The sequence below is a fragment of the Corvus brachyrhynchos genome, unplaced genomic scaffold (genome assembly GCF_000691975.1).
Source record: "Corvus brachyrhynchos isolate BGI_N302 unplaced genomic scaffold, ASM69197v1 scaffold409, whole genome shotgun sequence".
NCBI classification, from domain to species: Eukaryota; Metazoa; Chordata; class Aves; order Passeriformes; family Corvidae; genus Corvus; species Corvus brachyrhynchos.
In genome coordinates, this window is record NW_008246059.1 from 1,509,184 (window position 1) to 1,525,049 (window position 15,866).

The window sequence follows — 15,866 nt, forward strand, 5'->3', positions numbered from 1 at the left end:
GAAAGGTCAGCGGTCAAAAAAGGCCAACTACGTACTAGACTAAGGGGATGTTTGATCACAGAATCACGGGACCGTTTGGGCTGGGAGGGACCTTAAAGATCACCTAGCTACAATCCTCCTTGCCACCCCCATCCAGCCTGGCTTTGAACAACTTCCAGGGATGGGGTCCACAGTTTCTCTGGACAGCCTGTTCCAGTGCCTCAGCATCCCCACAGTGAAGAATCTCTTCCTACTATCTAATCTAAACCTACTCTCTTGTCAGTTTTAAGCCGTTCCCCTACCACTACGTGCCGTTGTAGAAAGTCCCTGTGCAGCTCTCATGCAGATCCCTTTTACACACTGGAAGAATGCTGCAAAGTCTCCCTTCAGGAATCTTCTCCAGGCTGATCAGCCCCATCCCTCCCAGCCTGTCTTCATAGGAGAGGTGCTCCAACCCCCTGATCATCCTCATGGCCTCCTCTGAACTTACTCCAACAGGTCCACATCCTTTTTGCACCAGGGCCCCCAGATGCTCCAGGGATGCAGTAGTCTGGAGCAGGGAGAGGGTCTCACCAGAGCAGAGTAGAGAGCCGAATCCCCTCCCTTGCCCTACTGCCTACGCTGGTTTTGATGCAGCCCAGGACACCGCTGGCTTTCTGGATTGCAAGTGCACATTATCAGGTCATGCTGAACCTCTAGTCAAACAAAACCCTGAAGTCTCCTTGGGAACAGGTTTTGTCCTTTTGGGAAGACAAAGAAGGGAAACTGGCAGTTGGCAATGCTTTATGCAGACTTCCTTTTTCAGCACCTTGTTAAGAACAATCCCAGTTCTTCCCCAAATGCTCTGTTATTATTGAACCCAGAAGACTATAGAAGACTAGAAATGAAGCCTCAGACTAGCAAGAATTCCTCCTCTTCCTCCTCCTCTTTCTCCTCCTTCTCCTGCAAAAAGACCTTAAAAATTATCAGCAGGCCTCTAAAAAACAGTATGTTTCTCAGTTTAGTCTGTTCTTTGTTCCCAGGGCAAATGTTAATTCTACCTCTAAAACTCTGTCTGAGGAAGCTCTTAAACATCTTGTTTTGTTCTAACAAGACAGGAGATAACCTTTCTTTGCCACCTCCCAATCTCCACAACTCTCCAAGATGTAGTAGAGAGTGGGGCAATACACCAACACAGAGCCTTTTAATACTGATGGTTGGTAAGTCAAGTTTCAGTGTACAATTCCCCAAAATCATGTGGCTTTTGAGTGAGTCACATCAGCAATGTTACCCTTTCCTCTGCATTTGGACTCCTACATACACCATGGTTTGCTGCACAGCCAGAGTTCATTTGCAGAAGATATCAGCAGCATAATCTTGGGTCATGAAGAATTAAATTAACAGTTTGGCATTTTTTAATTGTTAATTGTCTTTGTGGAGTGCATGAAGCAAGCATTGAGGCCAATTGAATGGCTTTGTGCTTCTTTCATGTCCAGCTACCTCTGATGCCCCCTGAAAATGCTCTGTCTAAAAACCTCCAGAAGTTCACTTGCCATTATCATTTTAAATAAAGATAACTGCAAGCTTTGTTTTGTTTTGTCCTCTCTTTACCTACCTTCCCAGTTCTCTCTGAACTTAAAATATAAATCCTAGGTGGCAGCAGAGAAAGATTCTGACTTGACTCACTCAACTAAAATATGTACAGTTTTGCATCAACCATTCAAGGAATTACAGGGCCAATAACATGAAAGTCATTAGGAAAAAACCAGAGTATTTTAATACTGCCTGTTTATTTAACATCAGCTTTTAACTTTTTCTCAGTTGCAGCAAGCCTGTTATTTTTTTTTTTAGAAAGTCCTGCTTTCATTCCCATCTCACTTGTCAGCTGAGGATTGAGGGGAGGAAGGCCCTGAGGCTGCAGTTCCTGAAACACACACACCTGAGTGGGAGTCGAGTGGGTTTCCTCTACTGACAACACGTCAGCCGAGAGAGGGAGCAGCAGAATGAAATGAGATACAAAGCAGGAGCTCGAGAGAGAAAGAGGTATGCCTCTTCAGCTTCAACTCTTAGCTCAGCCTTTAAATAAATAAATAAATCAGTGAGGATTTATGATCTGCTGTATGATTTAGCCTCTCTTGGAAGGTCTCTTCTTTCTTTCCTGGACTAGAATACTTACTGCTTTTATTTCCCCCTGAGTTACAAAAGTAATAATGTCATATGTTAATGTCCTGGAAATAAAATTTGAGGATTATTCAACAAAGAATCAGGTAACAGCAAAGGCTTGAGTTCATATTCAAAAATATTTATTTTTCAGTTGTTCATGGTACGTGTCAAATTCTTGGTTACAGCAAAAAATTGTAACAAACAGCATCACAGTGACATATAATCAAGCCATAAGAGTGCAGTTTATTACAACCGTGTAAACAAAAAGAAGTTTTTCTGTAATGGCACTGTTCATAAACCAAATTATGGCATACAGAATCTCAGCAAAAGTCAAAAGACACGTTTACAAAGAAAACAAAACCCCAAATTGAAACACAGTATATGAACCTGTACAAAATGGCCCCATCCACGTTTCAGAGAAAAGAGTGCCCTCAAATTTTTTCTTGGCTTGTTCTTAAGGAATTTAAATCTTCATTGTTTTCAAGACATCAATCCAGCATGTGAAATATTACTATTATTGAATAATATGAATAAAGAGCAAACATCTCTTAATTATGACAATGTGAATATCCCTACTGTTACATTATTAAAGGAGACGAGATGATTTGGGAATGTTATTGTCTGTATAGCACACCACCTTTAAAAGGTATTCCTTAGAAAAAAAAATAAGTTACTGAGAAATAAAATCCAAAGTGCACCACCAAAGAAACATTTTTGTGCATAAATATCAAAAAGTAGAATCTTATTTTTCTGTAACAGAAGTAAATAATTTGATTATAATACAAGGTACATACTGTAAACTGTAGGATGCACTTTGAACTTGAAATACATTCATCTCAAACATATTTTATATATTAGCACCTAAAATAGGATTTAAACAATTTTAGGTGTTTTTTTCAGATCATGCATTAGTTATGGCTTGCTTGATGGACACAGTTTTGCCAGCAGCCTTTTAGTGTTCCGTGAGATCCTCTTAATAAAAACACACAGGTCTGAATGCCACTACATTTTACACATGTACCTTTCATACAGGAAGTTTTGCATATGTTCCATTTGCAGCGAGGAGGTCCCACAACAGCAGGAGGTAGCGACAGAGCAACAAAGGTACAGTTATTAAAAAGTACTGGACAACTGGGAGTACATAATATAATTACAAGCTGGTATCTTCAGTTTACAGAAAGCTATAAAGTTTTGTGCTTTAAAAAAAAAAAAGACGTTCAACATGTGCTTACTCACATGCTGACACAGAGCTCATGCAAACGATTAAAATAAATCTTACCCATTTTACCCTTCAGAAATGCTGCATATAGTTCATCCTCAAATAAACTGAGGACCCCTCAGAAGCAACAGGGGCCTAATGTGCAGATTGACTTCAGCAAGATGTAATTGCTTCCTCCACAATGAGAAGTGAACAGCAGTATCAAACAGGAAATTTCATTGAATCGTGCTTCGTTTCAAACACTGTTAGGTCCAAATCCAGGTTCATTTGTCATTAAGCATTAAGACTACCTTAAGAAAAAAAAAAGTTATTTTCTTGGAGGAAGAACATTTTCTTCATAATAGCCTGGGTTTACTACATTTCCCGCTGGATCATATCTAGCCACCACAAACGTTGAGCCATCACTAGCAGATGCTTTTCCAACTCCCATCTTTTTTGTGTTCTTCCAAACCATGGCTGTGAAGTGACCTAAAGAAAGAGAGAGAAACATACAAAAGCACTTTAGATACTAAATCTGTAACATTCCCTTTAACACGTGAGGTGCTGGGGAAAGAAAGAACAATAGGAAGCTGCTTCTTTGTCTAACATGAGAACAAACTAAGGACATGAAAAAGAACCCTATGTCCAGCATTTTGCTTGAAAAACCATAATCTGATCTGTTTTCATACTACTATTCCCATTTCCATGTCCTATATCCAAATAAGAATACGTAGCAGGAGAGTCATGAAAGAAGTAGTTTGATAAGTATCTGACGTAAAATTTGACAAAGACATCACAGCTTTTACTCCCTGCAGTGAGAACAGCAGTTCTGAGAGTGACTATTATTCATTTGCTTTAACCATTTCATACTCCCCCATGTGTTTGCATGTGCCACTGTTCAAAAAAACCACTGTTTTTGTGGCTTCTTCTGCCTAGTTTAATAGCCACCCCTGCACTGTGCTGCTCCATCAGTTGTTCCCTCTGTGCATAGACAAATCCCCAAATCAGGGAGAAAAGCGTGATTTTCTTAATCTGAAACAAGGTCAGGTACCTCTCTTGCTGAGCATTATTTGAGGAACAATGTTCTTAAGTTCATTCTGCACTAGCTTGTCAATATGCAGCCAATGACCTGTTCCCAATCTCCAAATTTTAGCTGAAGTGATCTCTGTGAGTGGAGTGATACAATTCAGCAGAAGTCACATCTCAACGTAAACAACAACAGAGTAATTTAGTAAGACTTCTATATGATTCCAATTTAGTATTTCTTACAAATTAATTTGCCTTAAATAAAAAGTTGCCTGTTCAAAATTTTGGAGTTGGAGGGAAAATGCAGTACTAAAAAACCCCTACAGATTTTGCTTAGTTTCTCATTTCTGAGGTTGTTTTACACTGTTGTCAGTTTTTAGCATAATAATAGAAGATGTGTTTTTGAAGAGACAGTTCCCAGTCTGAACTTACCTGTCCCAGAAGAAAACCCTGGGTTTTGAAAGCTGTAATTTTTTATTTCACTGTACCATCTGTCAGCCACATCTTTTCCTGGAAGACAAAAGAAATGTGCTGCAAAATTGTGACATAAACACAAAAGTGTAGCTCACAGCCTGCCCAGCAAGATCTTCTGTAACTTTCAGCTTGGAAGATAACGAAGACACATCTCCCTCATCTTGGATAAGTGCTCCTGTCATCAGGCTCATACACACAGCTTTCACCAGCTCCTTCCTCTTGGAATGTGTTTGGAAATGCCTACCTGTGCCAGGTTTTCTAGGCAAAAAGCCACACCTTCCAGCTCCAGCTAAACCAAAGAAAAATTACATTTCTGACGTCTTTTAGTTTCCCATGTTCTCATCAGCATTCAATATTTCAGATTTCTCAGTGCATTTATTTTTAATGGTTTCTACCTACCACTAAAGCCATTGTGAAGGTCCATTTTGAGGCACTCTAATCCAGGGTACTACAGAAACCTCAAATACTCATACTTAGGAGCTGCTTCCATGTGGAAGTCTGCATGTCTAGCACTGTTTCATCCCATCCAAGGCCTTCACTGACAACAGCTGTATAAGGACTATGACTACAGCCAGGGATGTAGCACAGACCAGAATCTGCAGATGCTATGCAGAAAAATGCCAAATGTTACTTGTTTTCCATTACTGGTTGTTAGGAAAATCTTGTGTCAAACACCAGGGGGATGAGAGGGGTCAGGTTTTTCCCTGAGCAACATCGATAATGAAATTTCTGCTTCACATTCCAGGATGTATCATCGACGCAAGGCCAGGAGATTTCAAAGCAAGTTGCCAAAGCTGTTAAGCCTGCCATCATGAAGAATGCAGGTCCCTGGTGGACTGTTGGCTGCAGAAGAGCAATGACTCATGCTTTGCTATTTTGCAGCAAAAAGTCTTAAACTTGCACACTTCTAGAAGTCAGACACTGCATTCGCTGCTTTAAACTTAACTTAAACTTCAGTTTGTTATGACTGAAGTTGGCTAAAAGGATGATGCTGTTAGCCTGGCAAGCTGGTTATCAGAGCCATAATTGATAAGCAAATATTCAATGAAATGCCATCTCTAGAGAGGTTTGTGAACTGAAAGTACTATGAACTTTTATGCCACACTGCTTGTTGGGAAGAGTTCTTAGTAGAGTCAAATAATTTTTTTCTACATAAAAAGGGAGCAAAACCTCTCTTGTCTCCCAAAGTAAAAGTTTCAGGAATAACTATTGGTTTCTTCTTTTCCTGCTCTCCTTGCACCAAAAAAACAAATGCAGTAGACCTGTAGCATGGTTGAAGTATGTAACACATATTTATTTGTTCATTTCTTACTAAAGTGGAAATGAAAACTGAAAAAAGGTGCAAATAGTGACCTTTATGCAATACAAGGGGAAAAGAAAAAGCACATAGTAAAAAACCACACAACAAACCAATCAGATCATCCTGTCCCACTCACTTTCATATTGATGAAGGATTTAGATGTGTTTGTGGTAAGCTGGGTGTAACAGAAGTACAGAATATGACTGCTGACGTATCAGGCCTTATGAAGCCCATGTATTTTATGTGTACAAGTGCTGAAGTGACTATAGTACATAAGTTGGATTTTAGCAGATGTAGGACTGCATTCTCACTGCTGCCAGCATTTTATTCCTTCTGTTAATGTATTGGTATGAAACAGTATAAAGAGTATTTGAAGAGAAAGTCACCTCCACTCTGCTTACTGGAGCTCTAAGAAGTGTGCCTAGGCTGCATGTGACAGAACTTAAAATCTCCATAATGGCAGTATTGCAGGGCACATGGAAGCTTTGACAAACACAACATCTCTTCATAATTAATTTGCTTTTAATTTAAAGAATACTATAATGCGAAAAAATGTTTACTTTTTAATTCAAGGGAGATAGCAATGGCATCAGGTAAAACTCCCTCAATCCTGTACCTGAAAGACAATGAGCAATAGTTGGGCAGCACAGTCTATCATGTATTAATTCCCAGATTTCAAGGATGAAAGCTTTCAACAGACTGAGGCCAGGAAGTTAAAGCTTAGAAGCTGATCACTGTTCTCCATTTTTCACATGCAGGATCAAGTTTTCCTTATATGGCATTGCTGTCATCATCCTTGAATTAAAAGAGTCATGGCCTCATAAGCTGTGGGAAAATAAAGACTGACTTTTTTCCAGCAAAAGAGAAGTTGACCAAAGGACTAGGCAACTTTTGACAAACTCCATCTTGAAATCATGTTAAAGCAGTGTCCTGTAAGTGAAGGGAATGGATTGTATCTGTCACATGGCACAGGAAATGAGGGGGGACTCCAATGTGGAAGTTATTGCCATGTAAGAAGACAGGTAGGTAGGTACCTAGTGATTAAACAGTCTCTCTTTCTTCTGAAATACTTTTCTTCTAATTCTTTGCCCTTTGTGGAGCAGTAAACAATGCCCTGGTGGGACACAAGCCAAACCAGTGTTGAAAGTGACAGCTGGCACACAGGGGACTAAGGAAAACCCCTGTTTTGAGCCCAGTGACCCCCAGACTTCCAGAGAGAAAACAGCACAAGAATCAGGAGTGCACTGAGCCTACCTGCTTTAGCAGCAGCTTGTATCCTCAGAGTTACTGGTTCAGAAAACTGACCACAATATTTCCATTTAAATTTATTATGGAATAAATTATGCAGTCATATTTAGGGTCTGTTTTGATTGCTTTTCAATGTTTCATGGGAAACAGCTCCCCCTGCTCCCAAAGTTCCCACAAAACAGGGGAAGTTGGTTGATGTTCAAAATGCTTTTCGGTCAGAAGGAAAAAAACACAGAAAAGAAATTGCTCACATCCCTCATTCCTGATCAGAGCAGAAATGATAAAGTTTACTCCTCTCAAAAAGCACGTGGATCTGCCCTGCAGTCAGAGCTGCAGCTTCTCTTCCATTGCTCTGCTTGCAGAACTGATTAATAAATATTCTGCTGAGCGTTTTTAACACCCTTCCTGTTTGCACTGCTGTAAACCATACTCAGAGTTCCAACAAACACTTTCACTATAGAAACACAGTTTGACTCCACCCTTCTCCCAGTGAGAGTTCACTGATGACCTGCTCAGCTAGGCTTACTAGATGTTCATTGCAGAACAGGCTGAATCTCACTCTAATGAGTTTCAGTTATGATGGACAATCTTCCTCACATGAAAACTTAGTGCAACAATCCTTGAACTAGCATCCAGTTATAGTTTTGCCCAAGACTAGGACCAGAACCAGCACAGTAATTTGATTTCATTTACATGAGATACAAGCCTGCAATGTGGCCACACTGACTGTGCCTCAAGCTTCCTCACAGGGTCAGAGGTGTGACCATGTGGGGTCCGTCCATATGTAGGACTAACAGTGTAAATTATGTCCCCCTTACTATCAAGGGGCCACTGCATGTAAACAGGTGCCATCACTCCTGCCTGGCTGTGCTCTGCACCTCATCAGTTGTGCAGTTGTCTCATTAAATGTCATTTCTAGTTATTCTCCTGGGTGAGGAGCTCTGTTCTGTGGATGTGGGGGAGGAGAGTGCCAACAGCTGGTACCAGACCAAGGGTTGCAGAGACCTCTGTGTCTGCAGTGCCAGCAACCGGAGCACCAGCAAAGCACAAGGGGGACGTGGTGGTGAGCAGGTGAAGTGCTCTGGCAGGAGTTGCTACACAACAGTATGACCATTGCAGGGTGAGTTCTGGTCAGCAGCCAGGGACCCATGTGTGTGAGATGCACTGTACTGGCAACTGGAGTGGAACTGCAGCTTCAGGAACTGGTATGTCCAGGTGCAAGCTACTGGTGAGATTGGGATCCAGGGACAGCTACTGGGCAGACTGCATGTCTGAGCTTAGTTACTGCTGGGATTCACTCTGGAATTCTATTTCTATTCTATTATTTTCATACATATATATAATTCTATATATTTTAACAATATAAAATATACATTATCTCTACTTCTAAATCATTTACTGAGAAGTATGTTTGTATTTTTATATACTATATTAATTTACTATATATACTATTTATATACTATATTAATTTATATACTCCAGTAACATATATCATTGGAATCAGCTGAAAAAGGAAAGAGGAAGAGCCACTGGTGCTCTTCATTTTAATGCTGACTGCACCTGTTTGTGCTGCTCTGCACATGTACATGTGTCCACACTGTATATGTGTGCTTATGTGTGTAAGATTGGAAACACATTTCCAGCCTGTGCAAGACTGGACACACATTCCCAGCCTCACCATTGGCAACACAATGCTGTGGCAGCCCTATTCCTCTATTCAGCTCGCCTCAACATTTAATTTCTCTGGGCGCAGCCTTACAGTTTCTCCTCAAAACAAAGAGTGCTTAAATCTTCAAGTAATCCCACTAAGTTGCTAAAAACATTCTAATAGACTCACACAGAGTATATTCCTCTGCAAATGGGCAGCACCTTGGTGATCTACTTAAAAACTACGTTTTCACAACATTCCTCCCACCAGTCTGAGGGGAAAGGGGGTAGATTTAACATTGCCGCCAAAATAAAATATCTACCTGGACTAAAGTCATACCAATGGCTTTTGGAAGTAATTCTCTACTTTCAACATCCCTCATGCAGGTCCTTATTTTATTTGACTTTAATTAACAGTACTGTATGAGCCTGGTTTTAGACAGCAAGAGATACATCAAGGCAGGCCCTCAGTCAGAGCACACCCCTCCAGGGCTTGGGCAGACAATGCTTGTGCTGTTCTGCCCACTAGCCCCAACCTTAGGAGACCCAGATTTCTCCCACAACAGATGTGGGTAATAGCACAACATGGACTTCTCTTACAGACTCTCTAGAGAGTTCATAAGATGCAGTGTTTCCACCAGCAACACAGCATGTTCTTCACAGGCACACTGGCCATCCCAAACAGAATTCAGACATCCAGTGCTTGCCTTCAGCCTCCCGACACATGAGAAGTGAGACGAGGCATCCTGAGAAGCCTGACACAGCACAGCTGCCAAGGCAGGCTGCAGTCTCTTGCATCAGTGGCAGATGACAGCTCACTTATTTGAACACAGACAAAGAAAAGTCTGCCACGGAGCAGTTCCTGCAGGACTAGAGGGAGGAAACAGCTGTCAACTATTTCTTGGATTACAGGGATAAACATATTTCTAGCAACAGCTTTAGGCTATGTAACTCTGAAATCCTGAATAGAATTCAAGGTATTCTTTACCAGGAGATGAGTAATATTAGAAGGCTTTACAGTTGAAAGCTTAAATCTTCTCTGAAACAAGAAATGCATCTTCTGGCATCATTACAGAACTCAGTAAGAGCCAAAATAAACAACAGCATCACTTTTTGAGAGAGAATACAGAGTATTCTAGAGGTTTATTGAGTCTTGCTTTATCTGGGAAAGAAACCAGAAGACACTGCCTGCCTTTGTTAAGCCCCTGAATGGATGTCTTAATCCAAATTGCAGCCTCATTGAGCAGGGTACAAATTAACCATCCAGAGGGAACTATATGAGAAAAAGAGAAAGAATGAACCAACTCCACGGAGATGAAGACTAAGCCTAGATGAGAAAATAAGTTCCTTTGAAGAACTAGCTTTCTCATTCTGGTACTTCGAGTAATCCTGCTGCATTGGAAATATAGAAATGTTTCACAGAACAAAAGAGGATGTAGCTTAATTTTCTCAACATGGCATTTAATCATGGGGATAAAAACCAGCAAAACTTCTCAAAACTGGAAAGTTATGTATGGAAACAGTTCACTGAAGAAAACAGACTGGATCCAGAGAAAAGGCAGACATTATATAGAAGGATTTGTGTGTTATGTTTCCAGCTCTCTAAATGGGAATTCCGTGGCTTTAACCTCGGGGGAAGGAGCACAGGCCATTAACACAAAGAAGAACTAAGCTCAGTCAGTGAGTCATAGCAACTATGCAAACTCTGCTGTACATCTGTGTTTTCCCATACTGCTCCAAATCCCTTCCTCACACCCTTGCAAAGGACAGAATGCCAAATATGAGCAAATCAAATTGTGTTTTTCCACCATAGGTTTCTTTTTCAACATGAAAATATACCCAACTTGGGACTAGAGCTGGCACTTGAATCAAACAGCGTCCCTGAGACTAAAACTCACTAAAATTTGCAGGTCCTTCAAATAGAGCCTCCAGCCTGTAGAAATGAGCTTCTGTTTCCTTGGGGCTGTGCTGCAAATTCCAGGGGTAGATTGGAATAAAGAAAGCAAGTGGCTGCTTTTAATACATCCCACCTGCTGTCCCAGCAGGCTGAGGCATGAGCCCTGCTCACTGGAGGAGGCAGGAGGGAAGAGCCTGCTGAATCTCTCTCCAGCTGAGGGCTCAGTACAGGCCATCAGCCTGACCAAAATGCAGTTCCTGGGGCACCCAAACCAGAGGCTTCCAGTTACATTTACAGTCAGAAAATACATGGAGTAATTTGTCTTCAGAAATGAAAGCACAGAAAAGGGCTTAAAGCCTCTTTGCTGACAGACTGGAAGATACTTGTGGAAGGACATCAGCCACTGCCACTTTGGTGTCCTGTCCTCCGCTTTAGCCCCCACAAACAGGAACTGCTGTGCAGTGTGCAAGACACATTTTTCCACTTCCCTCACCACAGCTGGGCTGTGGGCAGACCTCTCCTTGGCTGGGACAAACTAAGGATAAAGGTGAAGTACGGGGCATTGACAGCTTCCTTCTCTCCTGCCATGGATGCACGCTAAAGACAGCCCCACAGCAGGGACATACGGAGCAGCCTAGCTGCCAAGCCCTGCCTCCAAAGGGACAGAACACACCACCACAAACCCTACTCCCTCTGTACCTACATATGCTTCTTGCTCTCAGGACACACAGGTGACTGCAAACCACCATCCTGTCTCCAGGGAGCATGGGCTGGGCTATGGTGGATACATTTCTGAAGTAGAGGAAACTCCAGCACTCTTGCAACCAAATGCTCTGAGCCCAAAGGCATTTATCAGGTGTCCGTGAGACAACAAGAGAAGAGAGCTCACCTGATTGGTCATAGGATGCCCATGCTAGGTTTTCTCCACATTTCCCATTAGCAGACTCGGAGCTGTGCTTGAGGACCCTTGTGGTAGCCAGTTCTTCTGCATACCTAGCAAAGGAATCCACACACTGGGTCAGGGACCACAGTTGCAATGAGCAGAGAGGAAGAGAAGGATATGCAAACAAGGAATTGTGCTGGAAGATGATGGGTTTAAGTCAAGTTGCAAAGCCCTGAAGCCAGAGATGCTTTAAGCTTACATAGATCTACAAGTTAGGCAAAGGGAAAATATATTTTCTCTATTTTTCATGAGCATCTGTATCACTTCTGAGAAGAGCCTAGAAGAAATCAAAGGGTAGATCCCCTTCCACCACATTGTGACTAGCACCTGGAAATCCGCTGGCCATCCTTAGCCACAGCTGGTGGTGGAAAGGGAAGCACCTACAGCAATTGTTACAGGTGTCACCTCCTGGCATTTCTAGGTCCCTCACAGGAGTAAATTAAATGTTCTCAGTGAGACTGGAAAAAACCAGAAGTGGGGATTCAGTTAAAGCAAGCATAAACCCCCTACGTTTACAAATGAAAAAAAAAGTCAAATGCAAAAAAAGAGCAATGTACCAGGCAACAGGATGGAAGAGAAGGGGACCACATGGACACTCTGAGGCAACAACTGTGTAAACCAACACAGGCATAAGCAGCACTGTTTCTATAGAAGTTGACGTGTGTGAGTGTGGGATGTATTTTATTTTCTTAGAACAATAGGGTTAAGAAGAACATAATGGGTAAAACAATTACTCCCTTTATTCAGCACTGGAAAGGCTTCAGTGCAGAGACAGGGAAATTGCAAAGACCATTTGTTATTTCTTACAGTGACAACACAGAGAGTCATCAGGTTGTAGATTTACAACTCAAGTGAGACAAAGCACTTATTCCACACTGTGCAGCAGAAGTCAGCGCCACAGGACAATGCGGACACCAAAGCACATGTTGGGTTGAAAAAGAGAGAGGCAAATTCACACTGGATGGATGTGGGGAGGAATCTTCACGGCATATTAAACAAGAGCAACAAATAAATGAGGATACAACTTACTTCTTAGGAAAACCATAATTTCCAGGATAAATCTGTAATTTCCAGGAGAAGATAAAGGGGGAAGGATCACATTTGTTTTGTTCTCTTACTCCTTCCCTAATCATGAGCTACTGGCATCTCCAGAGACACAAATTTTGTCCAGCTGAACATTTTGACCCAAGCTAGTACTTCAGTCATTAGGTTCTAATTTCCTTCTGCCCTAATCTTCCCACCAAAACAAAAAAAGGGAGTATTTAGCTACATCCATTAATTTAGAAATAATGAAAACTTGTGTGTTGTCAGTTTGCTAGATCCTGGACTAGAGGATCTTTAGATGCTATCACTACAGTCCTGTAATTTTTCTCAGGATCCTCGTATCCCAAGTTAGAGGCAAGACTGGGAGAAAGTACACATTGCAGATGGATGAAGCTGTCAGGGATTTCAGACAAAGGGTGATTTATCCACTCCAGCTCAGGAAGTTGAAAGCATGAGATTTTCATCTGAGATCATCACCCTATGCTTCATTACAGTCAGAGATAAACAGACACCTGCTGAGGCTGACTCATCTCATGTTAAAGCAGGGATCCAATAGTCAGTTCACCTGTCACAATAATTGGACCTGAAAATAGTAGGAAATATACCTTTTTCAACACAGATAGAAAAGCACAGAAAAGTACCCAGAGGTACACCAAATACATACCAAAGGTATGTATGTAGGATATACCCAAAGAAAAGGTGAAGTTCTTCTTTGAATTTAAGAATATACAGAACCTGTTGTGACAAATATGAGATTTCTTTAATTTCATATCTTTTATTCAGATCAGAACATTTCTGGTTCTTGCTATCAACCAGTTTTACCAGTCTCTGTACATGTGTCTCTTAATTCTTACAAGTTAAGTTACAGACCATAACCAAATAAAGGTTTCCTATTGTTATTCATCATAGCAGGGCGTCAGCTGAGTCCAGAGATGGCTGTGAGGAATTTCTGAAGGATCTAAAAATACCCAGCAAGGGCAACAGCACACTTAGAGATAAATGTGGAGCAATGCATATTTGATAGAATAATCTAAACTATTCATAAAAGCCAACTTGTTCAAACCAAGTGTTGCACTTTGGAGACACAACAAGTGCTACTGACAAGTCAATGAAATCTCTTCCTCACTGTGAGCATGAAAAACAGAAACAAAAAATCCCCTTAGAAGAACTGAAGGAAAGCCCCAGCAGATTACAAAGGCTGGTGAATGAGTCACTGGCATTCCATCTCCTAGAGATACTGTGTCCAGTTATAGTGATGTCTCAAAAGAAAAATAAAAAAAGTAGCAACACCAAGTTTTTTTTTGCTGCCAGAGGTCATGTCCACGTGCCATGTACATGGTGTGCTGTACAGCACAACAGCTGGAAGAGATCTAGGAGTCAGGAGCCAGCACATCTGTGTGACATCTGTGTCCCATTATGCTGGGACAGTAAATCACATTCTGGAAAGACTACAGGATCCCTGTCTCCCAGTTACCTGGTACAGAGAAATCTGCATGGTTATGGTAGAAAGCCTAATGGGAGGAGATCTTATGACTAGAGTAGGGATCAAACTGGCCACCATTTAGTATTATTTATCTTCTTAAGAGTTTAATCAGCATTTACTCCTTCAGTTATCTCTTTTGTACTGTGAGGATCAGCATAAAAAAAAGAGAAGAATTTTAAATCTACTTTTTGAAAAAGGTTGCTGTAAAGGGAAGGAAGTTAATCTGGTCATTGTAAGCACAGTAAAGATGACAAGCAGTATTGGACTCAAATTTCTGTAAAGAAGACTCAAGTTAGAGAGCAGGAAGATAGATTCACTGTATGTTAGACTGAGAAGAAGTTGTGCAGTCTTCAACACTGGAGAAGAGACAAGATGTTTCCTTCCTGACAGAATAGAGAACATTTAATGCTTTTGCTTTTCGGGCCAGGAGATAGATAATTTGATCTGAAATTACTTCCTCCTGATTCCACTGATCTTAGACCAGTCACCACTTCTTACATGAAAAAGTTATTTTCTCACTATTTCAGCAGCACTGGCTATTCTGCAGATGACAATCCCTTATCTGACAGAAGTGCTGTTTTAGCACTTCATGGTGAAGCATGTTTTAGACAACTACCCTCTGCAGAGGACACCTACCAGTGCAGACAGATGTAGCCCACATGTGAAAAAGGCTCCAAGAAAGATTTATATTGTTGTGACCACAGAAGTGTCCATGTGACCAGCTAATGCTATGTGATGGAGAAAGAGGGGACAAAAGAGTGGAGTCCCTCACTTTCTACTCAGTAAGTCTTCATTGGGTTAACAGCATGTCAAAAGGCAAATATTTTTACAGTAAACACAGTCAAACCTAACAGACAAAAGTGTCACAAATCTCATTAGAGAAAAGAAAGGACTGAACTCACAGTTGGGCTCCTCTGTTTAACTTCTTGCAGAGTTTTAAAGGAGGGACTCCATGTTTCTTCCTGTAGTCATTGTGTGCTTTCAAGACTTCTTCAGCAAATTGTTTGGAAGCTGAAATCACATTAAAAAAAATTGAAAGGTCTGTCAAATACAGACATTAGTGAAGAGAGAAAAAGCATTCCCTGTGCCTAAAGACACTGATGCAGGCTGGACAGAAGAACACAAGAGTACCACCCACATTACCTGGGAGCAGGATCAAATGAACCACTAATGACTTCCATCCAGAAACAAAATCTAACAGACACTCCCATCGGGAAGCTACAGACTCACCAAAGGTTGAAGAAAACTGTGATCCTTTCTGAAGAAAACTGTGATTGCTTTCCTCAATAGCAAGGTGATTTAAGGTTAGTGAATCAGTTTGTCAGTTTAAAACAGAAGTCAGTTTGACTGACTTTCGTTTTAATCTATCACTGCACTGCATCACCATTCCAATCTCAGTGTAAGCAACAAGTAAGTCCTTCAAGGAGATGCATTAAAAATGCAAATGATTGTCCATGTATGCAAGAATTATCTGTATTAGTTAGG

The 15,866-nt window shown here is 41.2% G+C and overlaps 1 protein-coding gene and 1 long non-coding RNA gene across 2 annotated transcripts in view; one reads left to right on the plus strand and one right to left on the minus strand.

Annotated features, from left to right (window-relative positions):
* Positions 1–6: 6 nt before the first annotated feature.
* LOC108449621 lies at positions 7–11,794 on the plus strand. Its single transcript, XR_001865850.1, has 3 exons — positions 7–1,178; positions 1,810–2,001; positions 5,565–11,794. It is a non-coding gene; the product is annotated as an uncharacterized LOC108449621 (long non-coding RNA).
* Positions 2,240–15,866, minus strand: part of GLIPR2 (GLI pathogenesis related 2) — a 26,325-nt gene continuing 12,698 nt past the window's right edge. The window contains exons 2-5 of the mRNA XM_008642718.2: positions 15,284–15,392; positions 11,801–11,904; positions 4,778–4,855; positions 2,240–3,808 (exon numbers count right to left, since the gene is read on the minus strand). Of these exons, the coding sequence (XP_008640940.1) occupies positions 3,648–3,808; positions 4,778–4,855; positions 11,801–11,904; positions 15,284–15,392 (452 nt within the window). The 3' untranslated portion in view covers positions 2,240–3,647. The remainder of the gene's footprint in view (positions 3,809–4,777; positions 4,856–11,800; positions 11,905–15,283; positions 15,393–15,866) is intronic.